General features: G+C 42.7%; 1 protein-coding gene across 3 annotated transcripts in view; it reads right to left on the bottom strand.

Moving 5' to 3' along the window:
• CNTNAP2 (contactin associated protein 2) overlaps positions 1–14554 on the bottom strand; it is a 3301953-nt gene that overhangs the window by 1680589 nt on the left and 1606810 nt on the right. For all 3 annotated transcript variants that reach the window (XM_069648309.1, XM_069648308.1, XM_069648310.1), the window contains exon 8: positions 4339–4603. In XM_069648309.1, coding sequence (XP_069504410.1) covers positions 4339–4603 — 265 coding nt within the window. The remainder of the gene's footprint in view (positions 1–4338; positions 4604–14554) is intronic.

Raw genomic sequence — 14554 nt, 5'->3', positions numbered from 1 at the left:
ACTGTCTTTGTAAGCAAAGCAATGCTGTGACTACAGCTACAGTTAGTTACAGTTTCAGATTGGATGGGGTCTTCTTCACACCAACTCAGTGGCAGTCCATGTGCAATTTCTGCAGCGTGCTGCTTCCCTTTGAGGAAGGAGCCCCACGTGTGAGCCACATCCCTGTAATACTTAGCAAGTTACTTCCATTGATATACATATTGGAAATTGACCTGTGCAAAAAGGCAAACAGAATATGAATACATGAAAGGGTATGTCCGACATTGCACAGCTGGTGCGATGACTGGCATCAATCTTTTCTTGATGATCCCTCCATATGACATACGAAAGAAATCCTCTTTTGCCAGTTTTACTTGATCCTCAGCTTAAGGTCAAAGTGGCTATATTCCAGACTGTGGAGAGTTGGATCACACATCATGTAGCCAGAGGTGAAATGAGCAATATTCCACTTGTGAGGTGTTTGCAAGTGCATTTGCTTACAGAGCAGAGGTATGAAGGGCAGGCACGAGGTGAGCATCCCTAACGACCAGTAAGAGGTTTTTCGTCTTCCAGTCACCTCTTACCAATTGCAACTGTGCCGGAGACGTGGGAATCCTATGCAGCTATGCAACTCTCACACATAGACCCCTGTGGAACTGACTTTCTGATGCTACATTCATATGGGCCTGGGTGCAGAACGGCAAACATGCTGGCCCAGGCTGCACAGGTGGTGGCTATGCACTAGAAAGAGACCTGCCAGCTGAGAAAAGATGAGGAACCACTGTATTATAGGTTTGTCAAGCTGTCTGTGTGGCCAGCAACACTTTACCATGCAGACATTGACATCCTAAGCTACTCCTTGCTAGTGTACAGTCAGAATGTGTTTTCAGTGCTCTCTGACCACAGATGAAGCCTCTCTATACCTCATGTCAGACCCCTGACAGTCATTAAAACAAATGCACACCATATGCCAGCAGAGTACGGGAAGATACTGTTGCTTTTGCAGGCACAGCAACACTTTCTCAAAGTCAGAAGCCAATTACAGTCGAATGACCTCATTGCCATTGGAAAGTATGTCAGCAAGGGCAGTATGGTTGGCTGACAACCACTGTTATTTTCTTGGATGCCACTAGCCCAGGATCTGAGTATTAAATGATACTGTGGTGGTAGTGGTAAAGGCGACCAAGGTGATGAGAGTTAAGAATTGTGATGATGCCCCAGAAGGTGAAGTACCAAGATTGCTTTCTTCGATATGTCTATAGTTGGAATGTAGCACCAGGATTCATGAGCAAGATCCATGCTTGGATATACAACCAAGCTAGTCGCAAACAATATTTGCCACTGGGAAAAGGCCACAGACATCATTTTCGTTGCACTTTTGCAGAGAAGGGAGCTCATGTTTCTTTTGTGTGACACTCCAAGATGCAAGAGGTGCTTACAGAATTTTGGCCACACTCTCACAGGGCATGGAGTGGGCACACCGTGTTGGCCATACTTCCACGGGGAAGGGGAAGCATGCCTCATTTGTGTCACTCTGACTCAGGGTAGGGGCCACGCACACAATCATTTTTGCTCCACCTCTCTGGTTTAGGAAGCAGTATAATGTTGGCCTCTTCCACAGAGCAAATAATCTCACGCACATGCTTAAACACAGATGCCTACATCTCTCATAGGCGCCTGCATCATATCCTCCCTTTCAGGCACACACATATAACCACACAATCACAATCTTACACAAACAGGCATTAAAGGCTGAAGAGGCACAAACACAGGCACTTTTTTTTAATGTTTTAACAGAAATGACTTTATCCCATGGGGTCAGCAGCAGCCCCCCTCCTGTTCTTCCCTGGCCAAGCAGAGGTGGCTCTGCTGGAGCTTCACAGGTATCATTCCCTGGGTCTGGGTCCTATGAAGCCCAAATCGGTCTGGTTAGGTCACTGAAGGGTATGCAGCATCAATCCATCTTCTCCTGATCGTTGGGCAGGTGGACAGAGCTGGCGCACGCAGTGCCCTGCAGGCAGCGCTCCCTCCCCCACTCCAACACCAGGCGTTGGGTCCCCTATTGCCCCTGTGCCGGTCGCTTCCCTGCTGTGGAACCTTGGGGGCGAGCAGATGCTGTTCTCAGGTAAGAGACAGCAGTTTACGCCCCGCCCTGCCATCAGCCCACCACATTTTACATAAACAAACTGATAGAAACAGCGCTACGAGGCCCTTGGGCTGCCTGCGGGCTTTATAAATGTAAACAATAAATAAATCGAAATATTTACCTTCTCCTGTTGGGCTTTCTTTTTCTTTTCAAAAGCAAAACCTTTGGAACCAAGATGGCACATTTTTGTTTTTGAAAAGTCTCATCTCTAGCAATGCATCATGGAAGATACAGAAAAGTTGTTGGTGCATGGGGCATTCGGCTCCATTTTGAAAAGGGAGAAATCTATGGGACAGATTTCCACTAAAGGAAGTGACAGAAGTATTTCCCACACTTTCTTCCACTCACAAAACACATTTTATGAAAATCCCTCCAGCTTTTTTGACCGTCTGCAGAAATTGCTAATTTTTCTCATGATATGATATGACATTTATAACGCACCTGTACACAAGTGTTTCTAGGTCATTGCAGGGTCTGTGGCATCAATTTATCTTCTCCTGATCTTTGGGCAGGTGGACAAAGCTGTGGAGAACGCAAAGAATAGAAAACACACCTCTGACACCTTATACCTTTTGCACCGCTGGACAGATTTGCACCAGGCCTTCCAGATTGTATGACTCTGGGCCAAAGAAATGTTTGGGAATGTTGAGAAAGTCAGTGGATCATGGGTAACAACATAACTATAGTGTGTGTTATCCGTGGAAATAATGGCACACACTACCTGGCAGTCACGATGACCCTGAAATCCATTGAACTTTGGAATGAGGGTAGTTAGCAATAGATTTGAAAATGCATGGGTACTTCCATTGTACTTCTACAGCAAATTCGGAATACCATTTATTTGTTATAGCCCCACTTCCGCTTCCAGAGTTAACTGCCCATATGTAAATTCCAATTGGGGGGTGTTCTGTGAGGGTTCAGTTTTGGGCCAGGCGGAAATAGAACGTTTATCAATGGGAAGCAAGAGACTCTCACAGGATGCAACTTACATCTGGCCCAGTCCCTAAGTGAACCTTCACACAATGTAAACAAGCATTAACAAAGCCAGTCGGTTTCGCTTTGTAAAGGTAGGTGGTATGCTTTCTCTTGCAAAGCCCGCCCCATGCGGTGGACAAAAAAAATCAGATGCTATGAATTTCTAAAGATAGAAATGATGGCTTTGCGGATGCCTGTTTTAATAGGTTTCAGGAAATATTATTAATCAAAATGGTTTCCACAATGATATGGGAGTCTGCTAGGGGCCAAAACACATACCTACTTCTTACAAACTCAGAGAGTTGGAAGTCCATACCGAGTGTGGTGGTATGAGTCCTGCAGGTCTCCACATGATTGAAGTGGCTCTTAATGCCTACACAAGTGCTCACCACCCCCACAAAACTGTGCGGAACTGCCCCCCCCCACAAATGACGTAAACTGGCAAAAGTTGCAGACGCTGTGTGTTGACTCAGTGCACCTGGGACTCCCTCAATGCTAATTGGTCAAAGCTCCAGTGATAGTTGTCTAGATGTTCACCACTGCAGTGTAGGCCACTCTCTTTCGTTCTCCAGCAACAAACACCTACGGGTGAATCTGTGCGCACATTCAGTCTATTTTGCACTTTATTTCAATGTGCTGTTCCTGGACTCACATATTAGCAAAAATATATTTTTAAATGTGATCTGGCTACAACAAAAAAGCACTTGGCTGAAATATTGTGTCCTTCTTTTGGTTAGGGTGTCAACAAAAATGTATTTTCAGGTTTTGATTAAAACCATAGAAAATTCACATCAACGTACACACAATGATTTACAGAGCGTTTCTTAATGGGATTGCACCATTATAAAACACTTCTCTGAATCAGGCCCAATATATACAAATTTGCAAATAGACCGACCCTCAAATATGCAATCCCCAATTTGAACAGTAAAATATTTCATAGAAACAGAATCAAAACTTTCACAACAAACATCAGACAAACCTAAACCAAGTGTAATTCATCCCTAATCAAACCGTCCATTCATACATCAATACATGGCAGTACCTCCTGCTGCACCGCCATTTTGTGCGGAACATACCATCTGGAAGCTACCGATTTTAATTGAGCGGTATTCGGACTTTAATTCATCACGTGATTTGGTCCTCGCGTATAACGCATATCCGAGCTTTGCAGCTTGTGAAGCGGTGTAAAGAGTAGCGCCCAGAGATGCGAGCATGGGTTAAGGCAGTGTGCTTACCCGAGGAGACATCGATGTGATTAATCCTGGGCAGCGTGACGTTCATGTGGACGCTGATTTTGCCCTCGGCGAGGTCAATCTCCACGTTCCCGAGCGCATCTGCAAAACTGCTGAATAGGAGAAGGCCGCTAGGGTTCCAAGTGCGGAAATGGAAATTGACTGCGAGCAGGTCCTTGTTAAGCAGGCCAGGTGCGATTAGGTAGCTTGTGGCATTAAAGAAGACGGCCACAGAATGCGATTCCACGCAAGAAAAGCTGATGTTTCCCTGAAGTCAAGAAAAAGTGAAATTGAGTTGTCAGCAACAATATTTTATTGCAGGTGCACTGTGCACGCTTTTTTCACATTATCGGTTTAATAATGAGCTACACACATGGAATATACTTCCACTTCTTATATTATCACTCTAAACCTCATATTTATCACTTTACTGTTATATTTCAGAAGGAGCCAATTGGTGTATACGGTATTATGCATTTATAATACTTAAGGGATTATAATATCTGTTAAAACCCTGTCCTTTTCTTGCAATACGTTTTGAAAGGCATTTAGTGACATCAGGGCGCCCTAGCCACAAACGTAAAGCTCCTCTATAACCCCTTCACTCGGCACCTACTACAGTTGAAAAAGACACCGTCACTGCAGCGTGCCCATTCACTCTACCTGCCTATGATGCCTTCCTCACAGAGACGTCATTTCAACAAAATGCCAGAGGTAGCGGAAGTGTCATCACACGACCCTTGACCTCTGATGACATCACAGGAAGTGATGTCATTCGACCCCAACCCAAAGTGACATCATGGGAAGTGATGAAACACGACATTTCACCCCACGACAAAACAGGAAGTAGCATCACATAGCATTGTTTCTGAGTACACTACGAAAAATATGGTTACAATATCACTGTGAAGTGATATACATTTCATACAAGAATGGATCACCATATGTATTGTTAATATCAGTGTGTATAGGCCCATATTACCAAATCACTGTGAATGCAAACAGACGTCCAAGGCCAAATGATAATGATGTGTTATTATATAGCACTTACGCTTAAGCGTTTCATATTGAACAAATATACATACAATATCACCCAACCTTTGTAGGTACACTGAGCCATTTTATCAGAAAACCTGCCACTCCAGAAACAAAGAGCCACATGCTGCTGGCCACAGCCCATGAGCCTCAATGTAAAAAAAAATATATATATATATACAAGGGGTAGCAAGGAAGACCACAGGGGTAGCAACAGATACAGTACTGCCGCTGGGAATACTAGTGGAACAGCCTGTGTACACGGGCCAATGTGCGTGATGATAGACATTTTCAGAGTGTTAATAGAGACATTGTGGAGGTACGGCATGCTGTTCATAACTGTTCAATTCTTATTCTTTTAGATGTTTCGCTGCCTTCCTTCAGCTAACGTTTTTTCACCAAATTTGCATCGTTTTCAAAACATAAGCTGAACAATAATGCCCCATTAAAGTTGTTCAATACATTTCACCTGTTTTTCTAATGTAAGATATTGAAAAAAACTTCTTAATATTCATAAAACACCTGTAAAGTCACTTAAACTTATTTTTGTGGTGGACATTTATGTGTGTCGATCTGAGCTGTGTATGCTGGGCCTCAAGTTATGGCTCTGCTGCTCGGCACATTGCGTTAATCCATAGCTCAGACCCTGCCAAGCCAACCAACGTAGCCCCTGTGCTTGGCCTTCTGCCATGCAGCTAGGCCACTTTACCATAAAAATAGATCTTTGGAGCATTGGCCCTGTATGCCACACTGCTGGAGCATGGTCTTTTGCCCTACAGGCAGGCCCAGTGTCCTCCTACTTCTACCCCCTTGCCTGTGACCATGTTTGAGGTTTGAATGTATCATAGATTCAAGTATACAATTCAAAGGCATCTACAATTTAAGATAGGCTACTGCTTTGATCAAGATCTTTAACAATTGTGCATGTGGAACAGTGCAACATTTTAGATCAATAAAGGCCCAGGAATGAGGTTGCTTGGCCAAAGCCATGCATTTTTGTATTAATATTTTGAGTCAGAATACCTGCTTTACAGTAGAAACTCTTTGCTGAAAGTGGGTTAAGATTTCTCTATTGGGGCAACATTACAACATAGTTTATATTTTTTGGGATTTTAGAGCTACTTTCTAGGGCTCCTAACCCTTTTACTTTTCCCCTTTATTTTCTTATCATTGCCTTATTTTTGGTGGCCAGAATTACTTCACCTGAAGTCCCCCTGCCATTGCAGTCCCTTTTCTATTAAGGTATGTGGTCCTGGTTCGCCCATAAGACACCCAGAGATGCCCCCCTCTTCTATAGGCTGATCCATTCCTTCTACATTGGTTTTAAGGAGGAGGCTGGTGGCAGATGTATGTTAGTTTTGGCTTGAGCAGGTATTCAAGACAATTTTACCACTTTGAAGGATGTGATGAATCCTGGAGAGTCCTCATAAAAACCCTACCTAAAGTCTCCTCCCAGGTGGCCAGGAAAAGGCAGATGCTTCCTAATCCTGACCCTGGGGCTGGTATTATCCGGGAGGATCAGCTGGGAGGAGAAGTGCCCCAGGGGAACAGGAGGACTTTGTTTTTTTTGTCTTTCTCGAAGAAAGGAATATCCTTGTTACCGGAATATGTAATGGCTTGTTCTCAGGGAGTGCTTTTATTTTCTGGAACTGACTGTCAGACTGGGGGGTGAAGACATTTATAACCCCTCATGTATTAGGAGTAAGTAAGAAAAACCCTTTCAAAGTTGCTAACATTAATTGAAAAGAAAACTCCTATGAGTCCCAGATAAATAAGGAAGAGGAGTCTTTAAATATTACCAATTTAAACCCTGAGAAACACCATTTTTCCATAAAGCCAAATACTTCATGGACTCCTTATGGTACTCCTTTGGGGAATATGTATAAGGAGAGTAATGAACTTCGTGATGATAATTTCATTGAAAAAGCTGAATTTAACGTTGTGGACATTAAGAGCCACAAGACTGCAAGCTGACGTCTCTTATGAATAATGACCCACACCTGAGGGAGACTGGGAGGTATAAAAGGCCCCCTCAGGTGCATTCGATTACGAAGAAGAAGTAGCAGAAGGTGAATTAGTTTTACTACCTCCACGTGGCAGTAGACGCAGAAGTCACATGTGAGCCGAGACACCGGGATCACAGTGTGTGGAAATTGAATGACGGTCCTGAGGGGGTCTCCCAGGCTCGAGTTTGCAGCTGCAGAGGTTGTGCAGTGGAAAGTGCACCATTTAGCAGTTTTTCCCACGGTCAGACGACCACCGGTGGCAGGCGAGCTCCAGATAGCTGTGTGAGCCAGGAGAGCTCTGATATTGACAGACGCAGGCAACATGAAGCCACAAAGCAGAGGTTGCCGGGCCTTGCAGAGAAACTGAAGCAGAAGACCTGAAGGCAGCAAGGAGAACGGACATGCACGCTAGACCCGGTGAGTTCACTGTTACATTGTGACCCCAGAGTTCTCCGTAGCCACCCGCTGGCCAAGTCCAGGGATCTGAACCTCAGAAATTAGATTAAAAAAGTAATGTTAAAGAGGAGGAAACTTTTTGACTACCGAACTAATGTAAAGCAGGTTCATTCTTATGTTGTGAACCAAGCTGATTTAATGACATTCTGGGGTATAATAAGAGCCAGCGAAAAGAAAGGGCAATATTCATAGAAGAAACGACAAGCCATTGTTGCCAAAGTCAAAAGAGAAATATACCCAGGCAATTACAAAAGAACCTGAATTTCCCAATCCAAAAGAAGGCAGGTGAGAATTTCAGTGTTGGTAAAAATGATTGACCATATGAAAATGAGGTCCTAAGGGAAAATGGCTTAAACCCACATTGCCAAAGCCAAAGAAGTGTGAAAGAGAAACATAATCCTTATCGGCAGTTTGTTAGTGTGAAAGGGGACAAACAAGTGTGTCAGGAAGGCTGCCCTTCTGAAAGAAGACATTCAGAAGGAGTGGAGCATAACCTGCAGAGAGTGTGGCAATCATCCAGGTGTAACAAACAGCACCAATGTGATTCTTGTTTCCCTTGAAGAGTTGCTCATACTTGTTGTGGAGCAAAAGACATTGCTAACCTGTTTGAGCTTCACCTTTACCACAGAAGTGCTTGCAAGTAGTAGTTTACTTTGACCTGGTAGGAGAGTAACACCAAGTCAGAGAACATTGTCGTATTTTGATACGTTCTAACAGGAGAGTACACTAGAGCAGAGACGTTTGTCTTATAGTTCTGGTGGGTGAGTGGACCAGGTGGAAGCCATTGAAATACTGTGGTGTGGTTAAAAATCTTGAAGAAGAAGTTGAAGCACTCAAGTATGTTTGTGGATTAATGCAGAATCATCCTAACAAATTAATATCATTGAAGTAAGTGTTATGTTAAGTGCCAAAGAAGCATTTAATATTGTCAAACAAGCGGTATTGTGAACTAGTGCAGAAATATCCTGACAAAGACCATTTTGTTGAAACCGATGAAGTAAGGAAATATTCTTTGACGCTGAAAAGAAGTTGTTTCAAGATCTTGGTTGCAAGTAAAAAGAGGAAAACCTCAAAGCTATGGTGTAGGTTTGTGTAGTTCTGACAGCTTGCAGGCTTGGAACACACCATTTATTATTCTCATTGAATTGTACATTATTCCTTCCTTTCTATCAGTGGCTCTTATTGACCATTAAGCCCCCCTCAAAATAACATGACCATGTTTAACATGATTATGGTGTCCCTCCAGCAATAAAAGCCCATTTTTGAGAACCAGTCTTTATTCCAAAGTGTGCTTCCCAATTCAGCTATGTTACACTACCATAAAGTCAACTTGTTGCTCAGAACTAAACCAGCAGGCCCTAATAAAATAGCAGTATAGGGTGAATGGGCCTAGCAGCTTGCATATTTTACTAGTTATCTCTTGTTGTCAACCAAAACAATAAGGTTGCTTCTGGTAGGTAGAGGGGAAGACCCCTACAGGGGTGTCATTACTTCTTCAGATAATTCCGTTTCTAATAACTTTGTTGTCCTTTGCTTTGCTGAATTGGTGAAGAAATAACAACTCTATTTATACTTCAACCCCTCTTGTTGCACTTGATCTACAAACGTGTGATGCCTCCCTCAATTGAATCTTTAACCCTACCTAAAGTATAGCTCTACATTCAATAACCAAATCACCTTTAACCAGTGACTTAATGGCCAACATCTGCTTGATGAGGTCACATTCTTTGTTTTTTTCATCTGGTAATCTCTAAACCTCGAGTATAAGCAACTCTTTGTGTGCCTCATCCAGTGTAATGTTTTGTTAAGTGACAAATTGCAAACAGTGATCCTATTGTTATTACTCCCACATGAAGGTGTATTTCTTACCTCAAGGAAATTACAGTAAGAACCTTTGAAGTATCAGTTACATATGATCAAACCTCACAGGATTTGTGCATACTAGGATTCAAATATACGATGAGGGACTGTTAATTTGCAATGGAAGCATTGTGGGTTACATTGCATGCCCCATGCCCACTCACAGAGTCAAGGTAGAGATATACTAGTGGGCAGCAATCCAGATCTACGTGGTCAGCCTTGAAGTCCCTGTTGATAGATTATCAATGAACAATTCTATCATGCCCCACAATGCTGTCGTTTCCGACCTCAGTCCATTTACTTTTCAAGTGATTACCTTCACAACACATGCAAAATGAGGGGGTACTGAGAAGTTGACCTTTTGACTGAATCCTCTAGCAGGGATTTGACTGCCCTCGTGTGACTTTTCATTGCAGGTTGTTATGTGTTTGGTCATATTTAGGCTTCAAGTGAGTCTCTACTATTACTGAATTTCAATGAATCTGAGCAGTATTATCAAACTTAACTATGGTGGTCCCATCTCCAGTGGGCAGCTCCATAGGTGACACTCAACTGGCAATTCCTTCTAAGATGTCAATCGAAGATGGACTAATTGATTATCTAATCAAATACAGTCTTGAGATGTTAGATTTTTGGGGACATAACATCTGTCCAACTAAGATTTGAAAGTGATTTCAATCCGGCACTTCACCTAAGTCAACGCCTAGCGTGTAATGCACAACTGAAATCCTTATTTATTTTGTGTCTAAAAGTTCTTTTATTCTGAACGATGTACCACTCATATCACGCTCCTCTCTTGGAACCCCCCTGGTCACATTGAACCAGGAATCAGGCTGGTTTGCAAAGTTAAAATATTTATTTATGTAGTTACAATGTAATCACACTATGTTTAATGGGTACACAATGATTAACCAATGGGGCGAGGCAACACTAAGCAATCTCTTTAATCAGAAGGAGTAATAGTGAACAAAACAATTCAGCACAGAAATAATACTTTTGTGTGTGTTCAGATCAAATAGCATTATGGTTACTATTTCCCCCTGCACACCCCTCAACCCTCCAACAAGCAATGTAAAGAGATAGGAGGAGAGAGAACAGGTTTAAGGAATGCAGAATTCAAACAAAATATCAATCCCAATTTCCCCCCAGCAAACACAGGAGAAGAACGGAAGTGATTGGCAAGCTGTCAAAATGGTTTTAAAGTTATCTGAGAATGGATTGGGTAAAGCACTAAATATGGTTTAAATTGCTGAAATTGTTTAAATTCTTATGGGAGCTGCTTTAGACAGTTGCAGACAAACACTAGCAATGATTTAATACTAATAAGCAATGTGAAATCTTAAAACGGAGGTCGGGTGAAATCAAAAGAAGTTGAAATTTAGTTTCTAGCATAATAATTGAGGAAGTTATGCACGTTTTAGTTTCTGAGCTAGGCGCAAGAATGGGAAAACAGGGATGCGCTTTTAAAAGACAAATGGGATTTCTTATACTAGATTAGGACTATAGAAAAAGAGAATGCCACACATGAATCTCCAGAGTCCTGGCCACAGACCCTTCATGTGGTGGATACTCACTTTCTTTCTGGGATTCAATTTTTTTATTCACAATACTAATGATTTATGGTTTTAGAAAACAAATGAGAGAAACGCTATGACAATTCAAAATTACTCCTAACACTACCGGTTCTGAATCCAAGAGAGGATGGTTTTAAAACAAGGATTACTATGGACAGTACATAGGCTAGTGACACAGTTCTATCTATAGATACTAACTATATGGGTTTCAAACAGAACCGTCAGGGATACTGGTCAGGGATTCTGGTTCTGGGACCGACTGCTGGGCACACGGGATTGGACTGGGTCTGCAATGGTTCTGGTCACAGCTCGGCACAGGACTGGATCTGGTCTGCAATGGTTCTCTGGTCACAACACAGCACAATGGGATTGGATGTTTTGGTTCTGGTAATAATTCTTTTAGGAAAGCAGTTACAGCACAGCCCGGCAGTTACAGCACAGCCCGGCTGTTTCTTTTGTTCCCCTTAGGTTTTGTGGGATTCTTTCTGGTTCTGGAAATTCAAGGCCTAGTTGAAAATGGTTCAACTAATGGGCCTTTCTGCTTGTCAGGTGTCTGGAGTCAGGAGCAAGGAAAATAGATGGTTCTCTCGCAGGGTGCTGCGCCAGCAATTTGTTAGTGTGTGCTGGTTTATCGTAAGCGCGCCCCCTTAGGCAGGCGATTGGTTAGAGTCTCTTCTCTCCCTTGATTGGAGAAGAAAACAGGGTGTCACCATGATGATGTGGGTTTATGAGTCAGAGAATCCTCCCCTTGTCCCTTTGAACATAAAATCTACTTTTGGTACAATACATATTTACATGTGTGCAATCTTTATAACAATAACATATATAGATTCCATATTTTGTGTAGCAGATACTCCTCCAAACCTCGTCGCTGTAGGATCTTGTGTCTGCTTCTGACAGAATTTTGCCCTTTTTGTCCGGAACACAATATCCAGTTTATCAGAAATTTTGTACAAATGTGCGCATTGAATATGGGCATAAGAGTAGGAAGTTTTGTGCTTTTGGCATAAATACATTTGGGGTAAAGCTATATTTTACGCTACTACTTCCCAGAACATCTGACAGAGTTCTGGCGTCTCTCAAAATGTGCATCCAGAAATCACATTAACAATGCTGTTATTTCTATAATTGTCACAATTTTACACAGTAATTTATCAGTCTTTTTAAAAATGTGCTTTTGGCCTTTGTTAAGCAGAAAATGGTGTTTTGTCCCCGCCTCCTTCTTCTCCTGGCAGCTCAGAAGCAATCTCCTCCCAGTTCCTTCAGGGAGAGGCCATTTATAATTCTTCACACATTGCTGTCCTTTCAGCCAGAGGATGTCCATTATCCCCTTCCCCTGCAGCCCCAAATTCTCCTCCCTTAATCTAATCATCACAGAGGTGTGATTTCCTAGTGGAGTGAAGCAGAAGGGAGATGCCTGGCCTCCGTGGGGGAAGCTGTTGGACTGGTTTTATTGCTTAGGCAGTCTTAAATTCAATGTCATTCTGCTACATTTTTTTATTGGTTTAAAACAAACTTGTAATTTCAAAACAAGCAGCTAGAACACTTATTCCAGCTTCTAAACCATGGGATTGAAAAGTTACAACCTAGATTACTCTCAATAACAGGTCATTAGGTGTTCAGACATTAGATTTCAGTTGTACACGTTTAAATTCTATCATACAATCTACTGACAGCTGTCATACACCTGGTACTGCACCCAGATTTTGACAGTTTTCACAGGCTTGCACATTATTGCTGTGAATGTTTTGGCCCATAGCTATGACGGTGACGTGGGGTGCATCATTGTTCTGAAAATAGAACCTAACGAGGTCCGGTATTTGCTCAACCATGTGGCATGTGCCAATTAAACTCACATGGTTGACGCTTTGCTTTAATTTATTTGGCCTGTGGGTCTAGGTCCAGATGACTTTGTTCACGCAATCTATGAGAGGAGACAGCCTGTGGAGGATGTCATTCCCTAATAGACATGGGGTTCCCTCTGGCACCACAACCAAGACCGGGTGCTTCATTTTGTGTTGCCCAATTTTAATTTCCAGCTCTGCAGACCCTTCAACAGGAATTTCCTTCCCGTCAAAGTTTTGGAGCAAGGTGGCTTGGGATCCAGTGTCCACCAGTGCTGGAATTGCGCCTTGCCCTTGCACCTGGACGGAGGCGTAGAATCTACCTTCCTTCTCCTTCAAGGGGCAAAGGTAATGGGTGCTATGGGCAAGCTTAATGGTCAATTTGCTTATTTCTGACTCTGACAAATGGACAATGGGCATGCAAACACAATCCATGTGTGATGAGGTAGTCCAATTCACATGCCATCACTCTGATTAAGTTGGCCTATTCCCTCCCCCCAGCACTCCATGCAAGCCAAGGCTCACCGACTTCTCTTCCACTCACTGGCCAGCCAATATAATCTGCAACATAATTCACGTTTTTCATAATGTTCCTGCACAACGATTCAGGGGGCTGCCTTCAACAAACTGGGGACAACTGCAAGCCACACCCTTAACTCAAGGCTTTGCTTGCTTGCGGGTTTCAAGAGGAGGAGGTTGGCTGCAACAGAAGCTTTTTGTTCAATGCTTCTGGTATGTTGGGTATAAAATGCTATGACTAAGGGGAAGCTGTATCGTTAACTGAGAGATTCGTCAAGGGCTAAACCTGCCGATGGTTTTTAATAGGGGGGACAGATTGGCTGAGTCAGAGGCTTTCTAGATCTTAGCTCCTGGAATGCTGGCCAGATTCATTGATCAAAAATAGCCACTTTTTGGAAACAATAACCATATCAAATTCCGCTGAGGCATGCCGTCACCCACCATGGGGTCAGAACATGCTGCTATCTGCCCTTTTCTTGCATTGTTCCACACAATTGAATGCACCAGATCTGCAGGCTTCAATATGGCAGTTTTAAAATATATTTAAGGGATCATCATCCATTCAAAATCCCCACATTTTGTGACTTGGTGCCAAGTGATAGATGTGCATGAAGCGTCACAAAAACATGCCTGCATCTCTTAATATTTGGGGAACGTTTGGTGAAGTTCTATTTAGGGATGCCAAAGTTATAGAGGCTGTACCAAGTATTGCATTTATCAATTTGTTCCTCCAGGGAAATTTGCTCTAACCTACAGAAAAAATGCTGTACACATTTGCACCAAACCTTTGTGAGGTGCAGTCATCTAATCCGGAGAATCCATCCAGTTTTTCTTTGCAAAAATCTCAAAAAATGCGAAGCGTTTTTTCTTGGGTATATACCGGCAGCTAAGTTCAATGACCTGTTTTTTAAAGGTAAAAACACGA

This window comes from Ambystoma mexicanum, chromosome 2q (genome assembly GCF_040938575.1).
Source record: "Ambystoma mexicanum isolate Mex_15411 chromosome 2q, UKY_AmexF1_1, whole genome shotgun sequence".
NCBI lineage: Eukaryota > Metazoa > Chordata > Amphibia > Caudata > Ambystomatidae > Ambystoma > Ambystoma mexicanum.
Note: the sequence above shows the minus strand (reverse complement) of the source record. Positions and strands in the feature narration are given on the sequence as shown.